Genomic DNA, 19,980 nt, shown 5'->3' on the forward strand with positions numbered 1-19,980 from the left:
CAAGTCAAAGGTATGACAATCAATACCCGTAAAACGACCGTATCAAAATATTCAAAATCAAAGATATTTGCCTATTTTAATAAGAGACCGTAACTATAGCCTCCTGAAACCCGATGTCCTTTTAAAAGGACTAATTCAAATTGAATCTTAAACTAGGTAGAATTAATAATAAAAGAAGTTCCAAATTCAAATACGTAAAAATGCCTTTGGGACTTAGGGGCAAAATGTGTAAAACATCTATGAACGTAACCCTTTCACTGCGGATGCCTTTTTCAATTCATTGTAACCGCTGTGTTGTGTTGTGCCGTGTACCTCAAGAGGCACAATCCATCGTGTACTACACATTGATACACAAAAATGCAAGGTGATTGTAACCGGGATTAACTATTCTAAACCGGTTAACCTAAAAAACCTTATACAAAACTCTTCCAACAATCGATTTAAAAACGACCATTGAAACGAAACCCAAATGAAAACATTTTATAACGTGAAATTCAAGATAAAAAATTGATAACTTGACTAATAAATAACTTGACTGAAATCCTATAGCAGATTTAAAAACAAACGACAATAAAACGCAAGCACTCCAGGGCTGCGCAAGAGTCATCAGTGTTACCTCGAAAGACTTATTTGACGGTAACAGATTCGTCGGTAGATCAGTGTGAAGGTTAGCTTGTACAAAACATGCAGCTTCTAAACAAAGTTCCTATGTATCTACGTAAGTTGTAATTATAGTGAAACTAGAGGCGACGGCGGGACGGCTCCGCGAGGGCGCGAGCTGCCGCACTACACGCTACGCGGGGCACTTGCACACACCTTATATGCATTCCTATTTAAACTAGTAATGCTTGAGTCATTTTATAGCAAATCTTTGTCATTTTATAGCAAATGTAAATCAGGGTAAAACTTGTGGAACTTTATTTCACGTTTTGTAGCAAAACTATGATAAATGTTGGTGCAAAACGTATTAAATTATAAAAGTTATAAGCAAAATTCGTTCCTATAAATATTTTAAAGGTGTACGTTATTTTGTACTAAAAAACCTATATGTCAGGGTAAATAACGTAAAACTTTTCGTGTTATAAATGTGTTTCCTGTGAATATACCCTCTTTGTTTGCAGTTTGATAAAATAATTTAAAATTCTAAACTTCCGTTAATTACTAATAGTAAAACATGCTAGTTTTATTAATAGCAAAATGGTACTAAATTCACTTGAATAATCAGAGATTAAATAAATTGTTTTCTGAAGTCATGAAGATTAACCAAAAAAAGGGTAAAAGCTATTAATAAACGTAAAAAATCAGGGTAAGGCAAACTAAAACTGACCTAATACTAACACAGCCTCTTTTCTATACCTACCTCATTATATTGCTCTAAAGAATTTTTTTTACAATATTGTCGACAAGGTACAAAATAAGTACAAAGTTTAAACCTAGGATAGAATGTTATTTTGAAGAATCTTAAAAAAACATTTTGTGTATTTTGTAACGGCAAAATATGCCTACATACTTGGAGTCTGATAATAACAATAACATGATTAAAAAATATAATCGTGCTTATTTATTTTTAAAGACAGAATAGTACTGAGGCAAGATTTCTTCGAGTAGATCTGCTTTCTTTTCTTCATTTAAAATTAACGTTTTATTTGCCAATGTGTAATGTGTACCAGGGCTACCTCCGTTTTTTCCAAATAAAACATAGTTCCTCATATTAAATAGATGCTAACTTCACGTCAAATAGTTCCTTTTATAAACAGAAGCTAACTTCCGACCAGTCTTCCTCGAAGCCAAACACCCCGAGCGGAGCCGAAACGTCGCCGCGCGTTACAACAAATTATATTATTAATAAAGTTTTAAATAATAACAAATTAATAAAAAATGTACGCGTGTCGCCGACTTTACAATGTTCGTCTATATTCCTGGGTCTCAAGTTATATGAATTGGCAACGTAGATTTATTTCTTATGTCCGTTTGTGCTTGTTAACGGTACATGGGATAAATCGGCGCAAGTTCGGCCGAGTGAGGGAAAAAGGAGTAAATTAATATAAATGTTCTGAGAAATCACCTCACTAAATCCTATTGGCCTTACTTAAGTTGTTACAACCAGAGCACTACTGCCTGTTTGTTTTTTTCTCAGATATTCATCTCTTTTTAGATTAAGTACAATACGCGAAAAAGATGAATTGCGCGACAAAATTAGCAGACGGTAACCCACAATTTTGAAAATATTTTTACCTCCTAAGGCCCATCATATGAAAAACTTTGGCAGTTGAATTCGAATAAAACAAATTGAAATTGGTTTAAATTACATTAAAGTAATTAGTACTATAAGTAGGACCATGGGCTTTACGAGCAAAACAGATCGAGAGCTTTTAGAGGGAAGTATTGATAAATATATTAAACCTTTTCAATGGTTATGTGCCTCAGAAATCACATATAAATATGTAATATTTGCCGCCAGTTTATATAACTTTGCCAAACGCTGGATTTTTACTACAAACGGAATGTAGGCGTTCATTACAAGTCGGTGCCATTGGATGTAGTGAAATGTATTGAATTGTGTTCAGAATGATTTTCGAGCGCGTTGTACCTCAGTGGAAACTGACCAAATCTAAACAAATAGTACAAAATATACCACGTAATGTATCGGTGTTTTGGTAAATAAAGGCAGTACAAATTAATGTTAAGCGTAGATGGAGTTTACACATATAGAAATAGAAAGTACACTCGGGTACAATGCTTATAAACAGGTAAGTACAGTCGCACGCTAGTCGTTGTTGTGATATGTTTTAATCTGTTTAGAGTCGCTTCCAAAAACGTTTTGTAAAATTTTACCATTTTAGGTACCTGTTCAATTGCAACTATCGTTCAGTTTTATGTAAAAATAAATGGAATAATATGTTACTTATACGCTATATCTATTATAACATTTTTGAATGATGCAATGAAGTAAACAAAAATGTATTACATTTCGCTCTCTTTCTATAGGTGTGAAAGAGGCGAAAATCGAGGCGTCATATTTCATTGTACGTTTTTATAAGAAAAACTCACACTACTATCTACCTCATAAGAAGGGTATTTTTTATAAATAAAATGGAAGGACTCTAATAAATTGTACTAAGATAATTTATATGTATGAAATTGTTTATAAAATGGTTTATGTTTAGATTTCTTATTGTACATTTATATATGAAAAGTATTAGTACCGTTATTCAGTTTAGTATTATTCTTTTGTGAAAACTCAATGAGGGTACGAATACTTTTATAACTATTTTGTATGATAGTTAAGCAAATAGTAGATAAGAAAACAAAAGTTCCTTTAAGTCATTCCAAGAAATTCCAAATATTAGAATTAATTTTATTTCTAGTCATTTTAGACTAAGTCGGTTTATTTTCAGTGCGACTGTACCAAATAATACAGGGCTATAATCACGAAAATCGAAGTTCGTAAATTTCAAGCAACTATCACTGTCACTCAAATTACGCCTTAATTGGAGTAAAAGAGAAAGATGCCCGAAATTTGCGAACTTCGGTGTTCGCGGTAGACCCTCTGGCTATGATTTGTCATGTTATAATGTTATTTCTAGTCAAATTATTTTATGTATTTACCAATGAGGTGGCAGACTGTCATTGTTTACTATAAAATTATCTAGATAAGTACATCACTTCTTTTTGCAAACTGAAAAAATACGGAAGATACATTTTCAAAGTCCGTACCAAGCTAATGTTTGTATTTATACAATTTTATTATATAGAGTTAGCTCGATCTTAATTCTTACACTAAATGAAAAATATAAACATGTAATTGTTAATTATATATTTTTTTAGTCAAGCAAGTATAAATATTTTTTTTCAGAGATGGCGTCTGTTCCTCATTGGTATAAATGTATCTATTTTAAGTATAAAAGAGAATTATATTCTGGCTTAAGGAGAAGCCAAATCTTTTGCCGTGGACAATGGGTAGCACTTTCAATATTTATAAACTATAATTTTAAAAATCACTTTGGCATTTTTAATTATAACCGGTATTGTAAGGGTTGAACGCGAGATAACGAGTCTAAGATGAGACATCGATGGTTAACATGTACAATTACAATTTAAGTAATTTAACCCTGACAAAATGGGAGATATTTCGTTCATGCAATGAAATCGAGTTAATACCTTTAATACATATTTTTTTTATAATAAACTTGTTGTTGCAGTACAAACGTAAGTTTCTTAGGGAGTTAAAAATATACAAGCTTGTTTGTTAGTTTGTGTTTTTTTAATGAAAGAGGATAAAATCTAGAAAGGTGTTATGCATGAGCGATTCAAGAAAATCTGTTCAGCCATACAGTCGGGTCACGCTAAGTTTTCATGCCAAATGCTACGTGGAGTATGGAGGTTATAGGGATATGTAGGCATTCTTACAGCCAAGTTTGTACAAAGTTAGCATGGTCAGATATTAACAATTTTCGTTGTAAGGTTTCAAAAAATGTAATATAATGTAAGTTGAATTAAAAGTGCTACCCGCAGTCCCGGTAGGTATATGTTCCTAGATCCGTCGGTTTGTTATTTGTTTTCCATTAATACGAGCATTTCTACCGTAATCAATAAATTAAATATACAAGTAATCGTGTTTCACTCCACTCTTACCTCTACCTGTCGCTTAGTCTAATCCTGCCCGATGTCCTTTAGGAAGGACAAAAATGTTAAAGTCCAAGTTTAGAGTATCTATTAAAAATTAACTTGGTAAGTTTATCAAAGTTATTGCTCAATTAGGGTAATTGCGTCAGTTTGCCGTCCGGTGTCAGTTTCCGTCCACTTGACGGATTAACAAATAATACATTTCATTTATAATTTGCTACTTGCGAAATATGATTTTTATGTAGATAGATAAATTGTTTAGATATTAAAGATTGCAATAAGTCCAAATTTGTGCAGCAATGAAGGTATACAGGGTGTCCCTAGCCATTGGACAAAGCCGAAATGTACATATGCATTAGGGTATTTAGAACAATTATACAAAGTATCATAACAATCGGTGTAGCGGTTATGAAGAAATTAACAAATTACGATTTTTTTGCTTTGGAGCAACCTGTATGTGTTAGTAGCTCCTGAGGTAATAAATAGGTAGTATGAAACCTTCTTCGACCGTTTTGATTATCTTTTTTATTTATGACATTAATAAGATTCTGACTTTTGACAAATGTCATCATTGCCGCACATTTTCAAACAAATTGTAAAAAGCACTGCCAATGATTAATACAGTATATTTCTTTTTGTTGTCGATTATTGGAAATAACTTTTGTTTGATAATTATTTTTTTTATCTTTTGTTCTAAATAAAAAAATATTACCGTTAAAGCATTTTTGAGAAGTAACCCTACGTGGGATTTCAGGGTTTGTCCAAATGGCTAAGGTCACCCTGTATATTCAAATTTCGTCAAGTGGACGAAAACTAGAGCCGGACAAAAACTAGCGCAATGACTCTATTATGTCAGATACTTGTTTTTTTCAAAATATACCCAAATAGTACTCCTTCATGTACTCAAACGGTAGACGTACCTACTAGGCAGATAAATTATACATTTCTCCACACTACGATACGATACTATGGCATTAAATTTGTCAATAAATAATTGTACCTTAAGAAAAAATACTAATTGGTTCAGAAATAATGATATCGTAGCTAAGCAAAAAAAAATCGGCCGATTGAGAACCTCCTTTCTGTTCAGAAGTCGGTTAATCACACAGATTAGAAAATTGAACCGAAACTAGTATTTTCTAACGCGTGGCGATCCCGGGTTAAGCTCGGTTAACACTGTGACGTTATTGACAAAAAACATCTTAAGAACGAGCAATAATAGACCTTACGATGTTATGCGTAAAGTTGTTAGTAACGGCAAAGTTTACATGGTTTCTCCCGTGTCTATTTCAATGTTTTGCCATTATTTTTTAACATTTAACCCATTTTTCAACAATTTCCCTTCCCCTAGCGCGTTTGACAACAATACAACCCTCCCGATTTTAATGGATGTCGCTTTTCATCAAAAAAGCGTTTTTTTTAAGTTTTTTTTCTTTTTAATCCAAATCCGACAGTTGACGCGGACGTAATCTTTTAAAGAGTAGTTTTTGGGAGTTTTTGTGTAATTTATTTATTGATAATTTTACGGATTGGCAGGGTAGGGTGCTTGCTGCGTGTTGTGTACATTTAATTAAGTTTTATTTGTGATATTTTCGGTTCGTTAAGGTTCAATCTGTAATGCGTACATGTCAAATGATTTTAACGAATAGGTTTTAAAAAATATTATCCTGGTTATCGCTGAATCTGAGTTTTGTTTTGTACGCTATGTGCGTGTAGTAGGTATAGGTACTCGACTTCGTCTCGGTTTGTAACTTCGGCCCTTGAGTTTTAAGGACCCTTATTGTTGCACAAAATACTATTATTCATACCTAAAGCTAAGTTTTTTACCTACTTTCATTGCCAATTCAGACTAATTGAATAGAATGGTGCGTCTCGGCATTGACGTCAAGCTCCACGTATTTGGATATCAAAACCGCACTTCCAATACTTGATCGTATCAGAGTCTAATAAATAAAGAAGACGGACAGCCCCAATACAACGTCACGAGAATCGTCAATGTAGATGACATTAAATATTAGGTAATTTAGGTATTTCTACATTTTAATTATTTGCGTATGAAAACTGCCACGCAACGGCTATTTATAATTTCAGAACGTAAAATTGTACTTGACTGGCCACAGTTATAGTCACAAAAGTAGATTTATGTAAATCATTTTTAACCCGTAGAAAAGGTTTAGAAATCTTAAAACTAGATGGTGCTATTAAATAAGAATATGGCTAAAATGCTTTAATTTTACTTTTGTACATACCTAGTTACCTAATATGACATCAGCCAGAAAAATCTGATTTTACGTTTAGAAGGCATAAAAGCAGTGACAGATTTTAGACGTATAAAGTGGAAAAATTGGAAAAAGGTGCGCGAGAACGCGGTGTTGTATGGAGGTTGCTCGTCTTGAATATTTACTAGTCTCTCTGGTATACTTTTCTTGACTTGATGTAGTGAGGCAGAGCGTGATCAGAACTGGACTTTATTAACAAAGCTATAAGGCTTAATTAAAAAGTAAAAACAAACCAATTGTTTGTGGTCACTTGACAATAGCTTATTCAATTAAATAAATAAATACACATTACTTACATTTTAAAACCAAAGCGACCACTTAACCACGATCCATTAACAAAGGCTATTTAGTTTTTCCTGCTTTGGTTTCTATTTTTGTCTAAAGTATTTATTCAGAAAATCTGAAGAGATAGTTTTGAGCTATGGGGACCAATATCTCATTTATTCAGACGATGTTTTAGAATAGGTAAGGTAGTAGGTATTTCATGGAGTTCAGTAATTTATTAGAGTAACCTCGTGAACATTACTTTAAACCTTTTAAGCAATAGTTAAATAATAATTCCTAGATTATATAAAAAAATACACAATACGCGATCAATCATTTTATAATTTCGCGCTCTTGACACCTACCCTTCGATCTTATTCAACTAAAAAAAGGAATTCCTTTAAAAATGTTATTTTCCCCAAAAAAGCAAATCCGTTATGCTATTAAAAAAACTCTAAATCATTTCCTAAAAAGCTATTGTTGTTTTTAAACCCTTGCTTTTCTAAACACGTGACATACGCGCGCCGACATTTAATAAAAAAGAATAAAAAGAAAAAAACTTTTAATTCGGCTGCACCCACTGACCTACATGCTCCTAAGCCCCTGTATTTCCAAAAATCTGGAAAAAAACACCCCTTTATTAGATTTTTTCGTCGCAAATCGCGTAATTGAATTCAATCCTTTAGAAAAGGGTTCAATAAAGTACCTAATATAACTTTTTTTTGCGCGCGTTCTCCGGCACAAGTCATTTGATTGTTGCGACAAAAATTACACGTTCTGTCAAAATTTCGCGCCATTTACCACGACCATCTGCCGGGCAAGAAAAAAGTTTAAACACAATGCAAATAGGGGTGGAACGGGACATAAATTTTTAGGGAGAAATCGACATTTTTGGGTGTAAAAAAGAATGCATTTAAAGTATAACGAACGATCATGTCCCCTCATTTCAATATTAATGTCCGAGACATTGTATTTTAATCTAATATAGTCCATATTTTGAGGGATTTAGATGCAAAATGGCGTAATGGGAAAAGTAATTGTTTTGCATTTTATCGGCGACTTTGAGTTTTATTATTTCTCGTCATTTGAGGCCATTATTCAAAAGTATTGTTACATTTTATGTCCGTTCATTATCGACATGCATTTCATATTCATAAAAATAATAATCCCGGATGCAGATTGTTATTTATAAAGTTTGCGCTTTATTTTTATTGGGTAACTAATATTTAACGGCAAAATTCATATCATTATTTTTGTACATATTTAATTACACAAACGGGTCTAAATAATAAAATATGTGTACAAAACGCGAGAGTTTAAAGTGTTACATTATTTTTGTAATTCTAAAAAAAACTAGAAAACAAGTTTTTTTCGTATTCTAAGGTTTACACATGTCGCAGTTAGATGAACTTTTTAAAGATTTAGGTTTTCTTTTCTTACACTGAGCGTCATATAATAGAACCCAGAGAATTGTTAGTGGTCTTAGATAGATTAACCTGACTACGGCAAAGCCAAAAAAGAGAAAATATCCCCATCGATCTCCTCAACGACCCATCGGCCATCGTTCGGTGCCCTCATCCAATGATCCTGCGAGATCTGAGTCTAGACCAGTGTAAAGCAGCAGCCTTCCTTTAGCAGCTTTTCTCTTGCAGCCCAGAGGCCTATAAATAGGTATACCGTGCCATTCTAATTAATTAATTTCGTTATGTTAATTATAATGTATTTAATATTTTTTTATTGTGTACAACAAAGAATATTACTACTACTAATTTAAATACACAAATCAAAAATACATTTTGTCTTGGCGAGTTTTGATGTCTGCGCGGTTATATTAATTAAGTATGTGAAATGAAATATGAAATGAAATGAAATATATTTATTTGCCATTAAATGTGGTATACAATGGTGTTACATTATTATTTATAGAGCCGTACACATTTAGGCTTTAAAAAGCCATGCAAATTAAAATTATACTAAATTTAAGTTTAATTGATATTATTATTTAAAACAAAAATATGTAACAGACTGCCTGACGAGCTTAAACAGCTACCACTTAATAAATTTAAAAACAAACTGTACTCTTTCCTTGTTGACAAGTGTTACTACAGACTGAATGAATTTATAGATAAAACTGTCACTTCATAATCTTTTGTAACAGTCCACGTTAATGACTTAACTAGTTTAATAATGCATGTTTAACGCACATTGCATAGCAGCTTTTATTTTTCATAACTGTATGCATATTAGGGAGTACTAGCCTGTCAGGATATCTAGTGTTAAAATGTGTTATATCTCTTTTCATGACGAACATATCGGGATGCAATTTAACAAATACACAAACTTCGTATATGTCGGACCCTGACACCCTGGCTCCAATTTCACCACGGTGACAGGTGCGACAATTGTAAAACATCACTGTTGCTGACGTCACACGCATCCATGGGCTACGGTTACCGCTTACCATCGGGCGGGCCGTATTCCTGTTTGCCACCATCATTGTTTTATTAAAAAAAACTTTATTATATCGGAAAAAAACAGATATTTCTCTGGCTAAGTTTATGACAATTGTCACAAAAACACTACAATTGTCACGAAATTCCGACATATAACTCATTACCTGTCAAGAATTACCTACAATTCTTCTAAATATTGACAATTGTCAGAAACTTCGCAAAAGAAATATCTGTTTTTTTCCGATATAATAAAGTTTTTTTTAATAAAACAATGATGGTGGCAAACAGGAATACGGCCCGCCCGATGGTAAGTAGTAACCGTAGCCCATGGATGCCTGTGACGCCAGCAACAGTGATTTTACAATTGTCGCACCTGTCACCGTGGTGAAATTGGGGCCAGGAAAGACGTATTGCAGCGTTATAGTTCATTATTTTAGAAGCCTGTATAAAATCGATTAGCAATGTTGAGCTACGTATTATTTGGTTGTAACAAAATAAATAAAGTTGTGTAGTAACTCCGTCTATTGGCGCATTGTTGAAATAAAGTTGCGTAGAGAGTAACGCCATCTATTGGCGTGTTGTTGAACTGAGATGACAGGTAGAAGGCTTTGGAACGTCGAGAGGTTTCTCTCGAGTGAGCGTAGGCACGAGTTGGCATTTTTGTCGGTATGTTGGTAGACTGGTCGAGCAGGTTTGCCAACTTGACTTTGAGGCGGGAGCAGAGAGGCTCCGCCGCTGGTAGTTCTTCTTGATCGGGCCGCGCTAGAGATCGGACGTAGTCGTTAGCCAACCTCGTGCCTAACTCGCTACGTTCCTGAAGGTTTATACCTGAAGGATTATTCTGATAGCTTATAGAATCCCGCGTTCTTTAACCATTTAGCTAAGTGTTTTATTTCAAGTGTTATTTTGATTTCTTATGTTTCATTAGAAGCTTACTTTTGTGAAATAAAGAAATGATGTGTTATGTGTTGTTTTAACTTGTTTTGAAAAGATTTGTCCCTCTGAGTTTGTTGCCGGTCCCATATAGGGCTAAATCTTCTCAGGTCAGATATGTAGGGTTGAAGCCGGCCTAGTTTGACTTGAATAAAGATTTAAACGGTTTCTTTTTACTTTCATATCGCTCCCTTGAGTTAAAAATAGCAATTAGTTCTTTTAAACATTTAGTACTGAAGTATAGTAGGCACTAGTATGGTTAACGAGTCCTAATGTTTATTTCATGCACTGGTAGCAATGGTAGCATACTGGTTTAGCTGTGAAGTAATACATTATCGTACTACCCCCACGCGCCCACCGCCTTTGAGACCATCGGTATTCGACATATATATAAATCGAGTGCACCGTTAACAATTTCAATTTAATAAAAGAACTTACACAGGATGTTCTTTGAGGCCAGTTTTGAGGGATGTTGCATATTGCTCTAATGCATTGCTTTTGTGCTATAAAGGCATGATTTACATATGATGAATTGCCCCAAATCAATATACCGTACCTTAAATTGGATACAACATAAGCATGATATGCCATTATAGCAGTTTTCATATCAGTTATGCGTGTCAAACGCCATAAAACATATACAAAAACTATTAATTTTTGAGCATACCTTATCCACATGCGTTTTCCACGTACATCGATCATCTAGGGCAAATCCTAAAAACGTAGTGGTACCTATCACATTCTACGAGAGTGTGTCCATTATAGGCTATATGCAGTTTCTCCTTCTTTCCTCTTTTATTAATAAATTGGATGTACTTTGTTTTATCAATATTAACTTGTAAATTATTATCATTTAACCATTTAATTATGTCAGCAATAGCATTATTAATAATATTCTCATAATTTTCATTATCCCTATCGCAAATAACAATTGAGATATTTGCGATAGGGACAATGAATTATATATGTAATTATAGAAAATAATATTCAAAGGGCTTTACCGCGAAAAATAAAAATAGAAATTTCATTCTTTGCCCTGTTTTATTAATTAAATAGAAAATTTTACATTTTGACGATGTTTGCTGTATGTGTATAACAGCGGAGAGAAAACCAATATAGCAACACGCAGGAGTTCATTTTCATGTGTTTCACACAACCAGATTAAAGGTTCACCCTGTTAGAGACCTTCTACATCCTCCGGCTCCCAGCCAGTCAAGAACCATTCTGCCACAGCGGTTTTTGGATCCACGAAATGATATTAATAAAAGCAGAAGTAAGATACCTACAATGGAATTTTTTTTGACCTAATTAGACATGCCGACTGCAAAAAAAACTATCGTGCGACTGACCGCCCCTAACGTTCCTAGTCGTTCTGTATGCACATGCACATGCACATGCATTTCCCCCGGCGACTGAAAAACTGTCCTTTGTTCCAGTGCAACAATGGCCGTTTCAAATTTCTACCAAATTTGCGTTTTTGCATAAAACGACGCGTGCGCGCATTAAAAAGATACGGTGACCACGGCGGGGTGCGGCGCGGGACAGTCTCGAAAAGTGTACGGCTTCGATTTAGTCTGTTATCCAAAATATTTGTACAGTTTGCATCAAATTAGATACTTAGTCACGGCCTAAGTGGCCAATAAAATCGTAACACACTTTTTTTTACTATCGAATTAAGAATGTGTACCGATATATTTGGACACTTTTAAATACGATGCGTTTGAAACGTCGAAGATAATTCCATTTATATGTTAAGTGATTAATTCCCGGTATAGTTACCAACGTGACCGACGCGACGTCACTGGTTTTATACTCTTTTGTCATTATAAGTCCCGTTTTATAACATGATCTGATAATGAATACTTACTTATCCCCATACAGTAATAAGGCGGACTTATTACTGTATAATAACCTAAACTCGTCTAAAACTTTCCATGTCCATAACTTGACGCAGATACAGGACTGAGACCAGTGCCGTCTTAAACTATGCTGGGGCCCTTGGGCACATAAGAATTTTGGGCCATTTGGGATGTAAAGAAAGCGAATTAAACTAACATTTTTCTACTATGATCTTCTATTTATTGTGGGTATATAATCAAATATACTTTTACTGACTATCCTACGGGGCCCACTGAGGATGGGGGCCCTGGGTACGGGCCCCGTGTGCCGTTATGGTAAAGACGGTACTGACTGAGACGTGTGTAGTTGTGTACCTACTAGTAATCCTCAAAAGAGAGATCACCTCATGGTCACCCCACCTCAATTGTATTTGGGTCGCATTGTATCAGAGATTAATAAAAGCGATACAGTTTCTTTCCACAAATTTAAATGACCCCCCTGGTAGGAATAATGTATTTGCATGAACATTGATTATCGATTATTTTAGTGTTGGGGACTCGGACTTGGCAAAAAAACGGTCAAGAGTGAGTCATGACATTGTCAATGGCTTTTTTGAACCAATTTACATAACATTTTTTTTTAATAGGAAAATGTTTGGTAAGTACCTATGTGCAGGATTGTCTCCAAAATAATGTATATTAATTATTAACCTGTTTCAACCTAACTTCGGATTACCACGAGGTCTTTCGATCCTGGTAAAAAAAGTTTATGATATATAATATGATATTTGGGTCAAAAACTTTTTCTCTATTATAGGTAGTTTTACTGTATCCTATTTTACTCACCGGTGGGTAACTATCAAGTAACTATGCTTCAATAAAAAAAAAACTCAGGACCTTCTACTCTTTTAAAGTTGCAGGTTGTCTAATAAAAAATAAAAGTTTAGAAAAATTTACTAATCTAAATCTTAACTTTTGTCATGTCCACAGAAAAGACAACGTCTTTTCCGAACGTTTTTGACCCATTGGAAAAAAGTACATTTTTCAGACATACATAAGTATACTCATCATATCATAAACTTGCGTGATACGGGATGTTTTGTGACGGTGATACAGAACCCTAATAATTTGACTACCGATTAGTGCCACTTACGCACGTGTCAGATAATGTTCAGACCCTTGGGAATGGACCTTATCACTCGCTGTCACTTACTGTACAAATGTCCACGTCGCTCACCAGAATTAGATATCTACATATATGTAGATATATGCCATATATGTACATATATGTAGATATCTAATTGAAACTTAACACAACCTCTATATATAGAGGTTGTGTTAAGTTTCAACTGGAAGAAACGATGGAGGGTCGAAAGATTTGCTATAATACCTGGTTTGCCACACTCCCTGAAATTAAAAAAAAAATAAAAGTTCTCTACGCTATATATCAACAAAATCCATTTTATGCCAAAAATGCCTTACAACATTTAGGAAAAGATCAAATTCTCTACAAACTGCTAAATCAAATTCTATGAAACCACCGCATGAAAACTCGCGTTCACGTAAAAAAAACCGCATCGACATCGATTTATCTGGTGGGTAGCTATGGTACCACGGAGTCCACGGACAGACAGACAGATAGATTTTTAAGTTTTTATTAGACTAGGGGGCTAACGTGAAAAAAATTAAAATGGTCTATTATAAATTATAAAACAAATAAATGAACAGATTTCGCGGCAACAATGCAATTTTGTAATAATATACGAATGTACCTATAACTATTATTGTGTAACATAAAATAAACTCTAGGTCATGTAAAACTGCATTACTAGCGAAAAGCTTTTTTGGAATGGCACCACAATTTATAACAAACTACCAATAGAGATTTTAAAAATGAATGACTTAAAGGAATTAAAAAAAATGCTGTATGATTTCCTAATAACTAAGGCATTAATTTCGTTTAGTAGTACCACTGTATATATATTGTATGTAAATAAATGTTTTTTGAAGGCATACTACTCAATCCAAGTTTTTTGGTCAGACTCTGGAAATTTTGTAACCTATAAATTTAACGTGTCTTATTTAATTACTTATTAAGTTTTAGTTTAAAATGTGCGATACATGTCTTCTGTATTTGTATGCCATATGGCGAAGCATAGTGATACTTTATTATACATTTAAGACCTACTGTTGTACCTATGTTTAACAAATAAATAATTTGGAATTTGGAATTTCTTTTGGCTAGTACTAGTATAAGACAAAGATAGTATGATTCTCTCTGTCTATGATTGAAATGAGACAGTCCTTTGACAAACTATATATTCTTGGTAAGAGGATAGAGTCCTCGGTGTCATCCCAACCTCCTTACATTCTCTATCGTTCTCTATTAAACATATTTCATCCACCGATGACAAACGTCAACATTGTCAACCATTTTGGAGAACCGTTTATCAAATTCCAAAGAAAGTTATCGTAATGTTGGTGGCACCAGCACCGCCTCCCGAAACGAGAGAACCTGAGATACAACATGAAGACCTGGAACCTATACAGACGTTGCAACCTGTACCGACCTTACAACCTTTACGGACCTTGGAACCTGTACAGACGTTGCAACCTTTAAAGACCTTGGAGCCTGTACAAACCTTGCAACCTTTACAGACCTTGGAGCCTTTACAGACCTTGGAGCCTTTACAGACCTTGGAGCCTTTACAGACCTTGGATCCTTTACAGCTGTTGCAGCCTTTGGAAGATCAGACAGTGTGTATTAAAATTATCGTCAAACTCCGTTATCAAAGTCGCAGTTGATTGTAAATACCTAAGGGTTGGCAAAAATAACCCAAACGTACTCTAAATCCATTTAGTGCATAAGTTCGCCCTAACTATCATTCATCATAACTTCACTATATAAGTGTAACATGCACGCCGCACGCCCCGCCCCGCTGCACGCTCAACTCGAGCGTCCACTCAGGCCTTACGGCTCGGCCACGACATCGAGCTACTTGCGACGGCGGGAGCGATAACCATAGGTTGGAGCGTGACACAGCGATCGGACCTTTCGCTCCAACCTATGGTTAGCGCTCCCGCCGTCGCAAGTCGCTCGTTGTCGTGGCCGAGCCGTACGTTTGCATGTTAAACAAATGCAAACGTAAAGGAGCGGCCTTAGTGCACGCTGCTCAAATCACTTGTGAGCCCGACGTCACGCTGCACGCCCCGCCGAACGCTCCGCTTCGAGCGTCCACTCAGGCCTTATCTGTTGTATCGTTACATTGTATCGTGACTGTTTAGTAATGAAATATATGTAGTAATTTGACCACATTGCCACATTTATAGCAATAAGGAATAACTGACCAGGTGACAGAAAAACACGAGGAAGTATAAATCATACTTTTCATCTTCTTTTATCCATCTTTGGTCTTTGGGAATTATGTCCATCTGTTAGACCAAGTATCGAAGACTAGATAAAATATCGGTATAATTGGTTGGAACAAAAATCGTAAAAACAACTTTTTACTCCAGATGTCAACAGAAGCCATGGAGCTAACCGAAGCAGCGTCCGACTCCGGTCTCCAAGACCTGGCTTCTGTCGAGAGGCTGATGATCACCAAGAAGGTGGCCATGAAACAGCTCCTGTCGCTGCAGAGTCAGCGGAGCCGGTACATCATCAGGGCGGCTGACAACGCGCTCGCCTACTCCGTTCTGGAGGAAAACACGTCAGTACTTCTTTCTTTCCACATAGGTTTTCGTACATTGACCCGCCTATTGCTATCTCTATTGCACGCGCATAATTATATATTGCTGTCCTGCCCATGATGCCGGTTATCAATGTCATGTGCGAGCTTGACAGCAGCAATATAATTATGCGCGTGCAAAAGAGATAGCATCAGGCAGGTCACGGTACGAAAATCTAGCCCCTATCTTCTTTACCTTCTCATAATCCTCCTCTGATGATGACTAGGAGGTGGCATGAGGCAGCCTGACGCTGGACATGGTACATACATCATCATGAACATAGTTGTTCGTTGTCTACTACTACTTCTAAAATTGTTGTTTTTGCCTTTAGCCAAGAGTCAGCAAACCGGCGCTTCAAGCTAAGCCGCTAAGCGGCTAATTGGTGGCCGTATAAACCTATAAGCGCCTTAAGGCCTATAAACGCCTGCAACTCCAGGGGTGTTACATGCGCCCTTTAAAAACCTGTACACTCCTTTTTAAGAACCCTAGGTATACTGATGTAGTCCCTCGAGGAAACCTTGGCAGGAAGCTGATTCCAGCCGGAGCGTCTGCCGGTGGAAATTCGTTTTAAACCGTACAGTGCGCGACCGTTTAGCACTTATTTTTTGTAACTCATTATCTTCCTCGCGTTATCCCGGCTTTTTGCTACGGCTAATGGAAAAGCGACTGGTATATATCAAATGATATTTCGTACATTAGTTCCGAAAAACTCATTGGAGCCGGGGTTTGAACCCGCGCCCTCCGGATTGAAAGTCGCACTCTCTTACCGCTAGGCCACGAGCGCTTCTTAACTTTTTTTTTGTAACTCTTAAAAGTATATTTGTTGTCCAGCTGGTGGCTGGGCTTCCTCTGCTACGGCCTGCGGCCCTGCCAACTCAAGATCTTCAACAAGGTCGGAGACGAGATCATCAGGATCCTGCGGCCCTTCGCCTTCACCACGAGGGTCACCCCGTGCCAGCTGCAACGGATGGAGGTATCATCTTGATGTTTGCCAGTTGGTGGCTGTTCCTCACGGCCTGGCCTGCCAGCTCAAGATGAACAAGGCTGGAGACGAGATCATCAGGATCCTGCGGCCCTTCGCCTTCACCGCGAGGGTCACACCGTGCCAGCTGCAGCGGATGGAGGTATCATTATGATGTTTGCCAGTTGGAGGCTGTTCCTTACGGCCTGGCCTGCCAGCTCAAGATCTTCAACAAGGTCGGAGACGAGATCATCAGGATCCTGCGGCCCTTCGCCTTCACCACGAGGGTCACCCTGTGCCAGCTGCAACGGATGGAGGTATCATTATGATGTTTGCCAGTTGGTGGCTGTTCCTCACGGCCTGGCCTGCCAGCTCAAGATGAACAAGGCTGGAGACGAGATCATCAGGATCCTGCGGCCCTTCGCCTTCACCACGAGGGTCACCCCGTGCCAGCTGCAACGAATGGAGGTATCATTATGATGTTTGCCAGTTGGTGGCTGTTCCTCACGGCCTATCCTGCCAGCTCAAGATTAACAAGGTCGGAGACGAGATCATCAGGATCCTGCGGTCCTTCGTCTTCACGAGGATCACCCCGTGTCAGCTGCAGCGGATGGAGGTGACCAGCATTTTCGAAAAGTCCCGGCGTGAACAGCGGGGTTATAATAAATCTGAAGGAATTTCCGGTCATTGTGTATGATTTCTAATCCGATGGTTTGTGCTGCTGCGTTGCAAGCACATAGTTAGAGTAGTAGAGAGGTCTAGAAGCAGCCCCATCCGGGCATGTTCTGTTTACAACGGCCAACCTGACCAACCTGAGGCCTGTTCAGCGCCTTCTAGGTGGGCCATGGTTCTTTGTGGCCGGGTGGTAATTGTTCCGACACTGGTAAATATGTATCTGGCGGTTATAGTTACACTTAAATTGATTCTCAAAGAGAGTCTATAAGGGAGAAGTGGAAGTGGTAGTTGGAAGGGGTAGACCTCGGCGGACTTTCTCTGATCAGATTGGGGAAATCCTGGAGAAAGGCCAGGTCAAGAGCACCCTAAACCGGCGAGCGTGTATAAGGAATGTTATGAAAGTGAAGGAAGCGAAAGAGGTATGTCAGGATCGTAGCAAGTGGAAATCCGTGGTCTCTGCCTACCCCCCGGGAAATAGGCGTGATTATACACCGTGTTTTTATTGAATTCCGTTAACTTCGGGGTATGGTTAAGTACGTTTAAGAAAACTAAATGGCATAGTAAATTTTGAAAAAAAAAAATTTTTTTTGCTTTTTTTTTTTCAGAAAAATTTATATTAAAAAGTAATTAAATGTAGCATATAGCGTTGTTGTAACACGGGCATTACATTTAACTAAACCAAACAATTGAAATCTGTGACATATCAATGTCAATTCGAACATCGATCGACCGAGATTTTACTTAAGTTTAGTAGCAAATGTATGAACTCATTCTAAACACTAATCAATATGTAAACCGGCCTTAAGGCAAGTGTACAAGCTTGTAGAGGCCTTATAGGAAAAAAATAAAATATTGATTATCTTCGAAATGGAGTTAATTAGAATATCGTTGTCTTTGGGAAAGTTACTTGATTTAAGCTCAGGTATGCACCCTTGAAATTAACGGAAATCAAAAAAAACACGGTGTATGTATGTATGTTAAATTGACTCTATAAATAAATGTGTTTCGTCGGCAGGTGTACTCTCCTCCAGACACGTTGATCGGTACCGTCGAGCAAATTTGGACCCCCATGAAGCCGTGCTACTCCATCAAGGGTCCCGATGGAGAGGATCTCTTCTCCGTGCAAGGTATGTACCGAGTCGTAGGTACCTTGTTAAGGCCAAGGAATTTAATTTCAGTACCATAATATTTCGTACCTTGCCACAGTGACAATAGGTATAATGTACCTAGCGACTTTGATATTGATTGTCACTGTTTAAAGGTACTAAATTGTACTGAAATTAAATTGCTTGACCTCAACCTGATCATCATACGTTTTTGTTCAGGACCAGCAAACACGCTTGGCATCTACCGCGATCTGCACTTCGAGATCGTGCGGCCCGCTGGCGACCGCGTTGGTAGCACCTGGAAACGCTGGAGGGGGCTAGCACATGCGCTGTTCCGCTCCCCCACGCTGGACAAGTACGTATTAGAGCAGAATAGCGTAGTTGAGGTAGTTCTTCTGTTTGGCTGTGTTGGATTTAGGGGTAAAGACGGTGCCTAATCTAATGCGGGCAGATACTACTTAAGTGGCTCATTGACGTATATCTCAGGACTGGCCTTACGGAACATAAGAATGGGGCATAAATGAGGCCAGTACAGCGGTGTGACACCGCTACAACGCGATTGGTTGATGAGTTCGCAATGTTCGCATCACGCGCGCGATTGGTCGCAACTAGTTGCGTTAGACTGCACAATTCAAAATCGCAGCCAACTTAGCTCGCTCTGACTCTAAGCAGCGATCTCTTCCCGACAACCACGTCATTTCCGTCCAGATAGCACTGGCACCACGGAAAATCAATAAAACAGCGTTTAAAAGATATGAATATGTTATTTTGTCATCAGGTTTGGGCTGGCGTTCCAGAGAGACCTCTCAGTGGAAGAGAAAGCGCTGCTCCTGGCCAGCTCCCTGCTCATCGACTACATGTACTTCGACACATAAACACAAACACACACACTGTTAACATACCATTTGCAACCCTATTACAAAGATGTAAGGTCCACCCGCTCCTACACAATCGAAGTGGTGCATTTATAAGTAATATAAATATATGTGTGCTTGACAGTTTTGTCCTGTATCGTTCTATCATTGACGTATAAATCTATGGACTGGACTTACGGGCACTAAAAATGGTACTAGTTCAGCGGTGTTACTCACAAATTCCAGCCAATCGTGCAGTCTT

At 37.2% G+C, this 19,980-nt stretch overlaps 1 protein-coding gene across 1 annotated transcript; it reads left to right on the plus strand.

Moving 5' to 3' along the window:
• The first annotated feature begins 15,896 nt into the window (after positions 1-15,896).
• Positions 15,897-19,739, plus strand: LOC134801612 (phospholipid scramblase 3-like). Its single transcript, XM_063774227.1, has 5 exons — positions 15,897-16,103; positions 16,954-17,095; positions 18,774-18,885; positions 19,084-19,219; positions 19,643-19,739. Exons 1-5 carry the CDS (start codon positions 15,910-15,912, stop codon positions 19,737-19,739), a joined length of 681 nt encoding a protein of 226 aa, XP_063630297.1. The 5' UTR covers positions 15,897-15,909.
• The last annotated feature ends 241 nt before the right edge of the window (positions 19,740-19,980 follow it).

The sequence above is a fragment of the Cydia splendana genome, chromosome 22, assembly GCF_910591565.1.
Source record: "Cydia splendana chromosome 22, ilCydSple1.2, whole genome shotgun sequence".
Lineage (NCBI taxonomy): Eukaryota > Metazoa > Arthropoda > Insecta > Lepidoptera > Tortricidae > Cydia > Cydia splendana.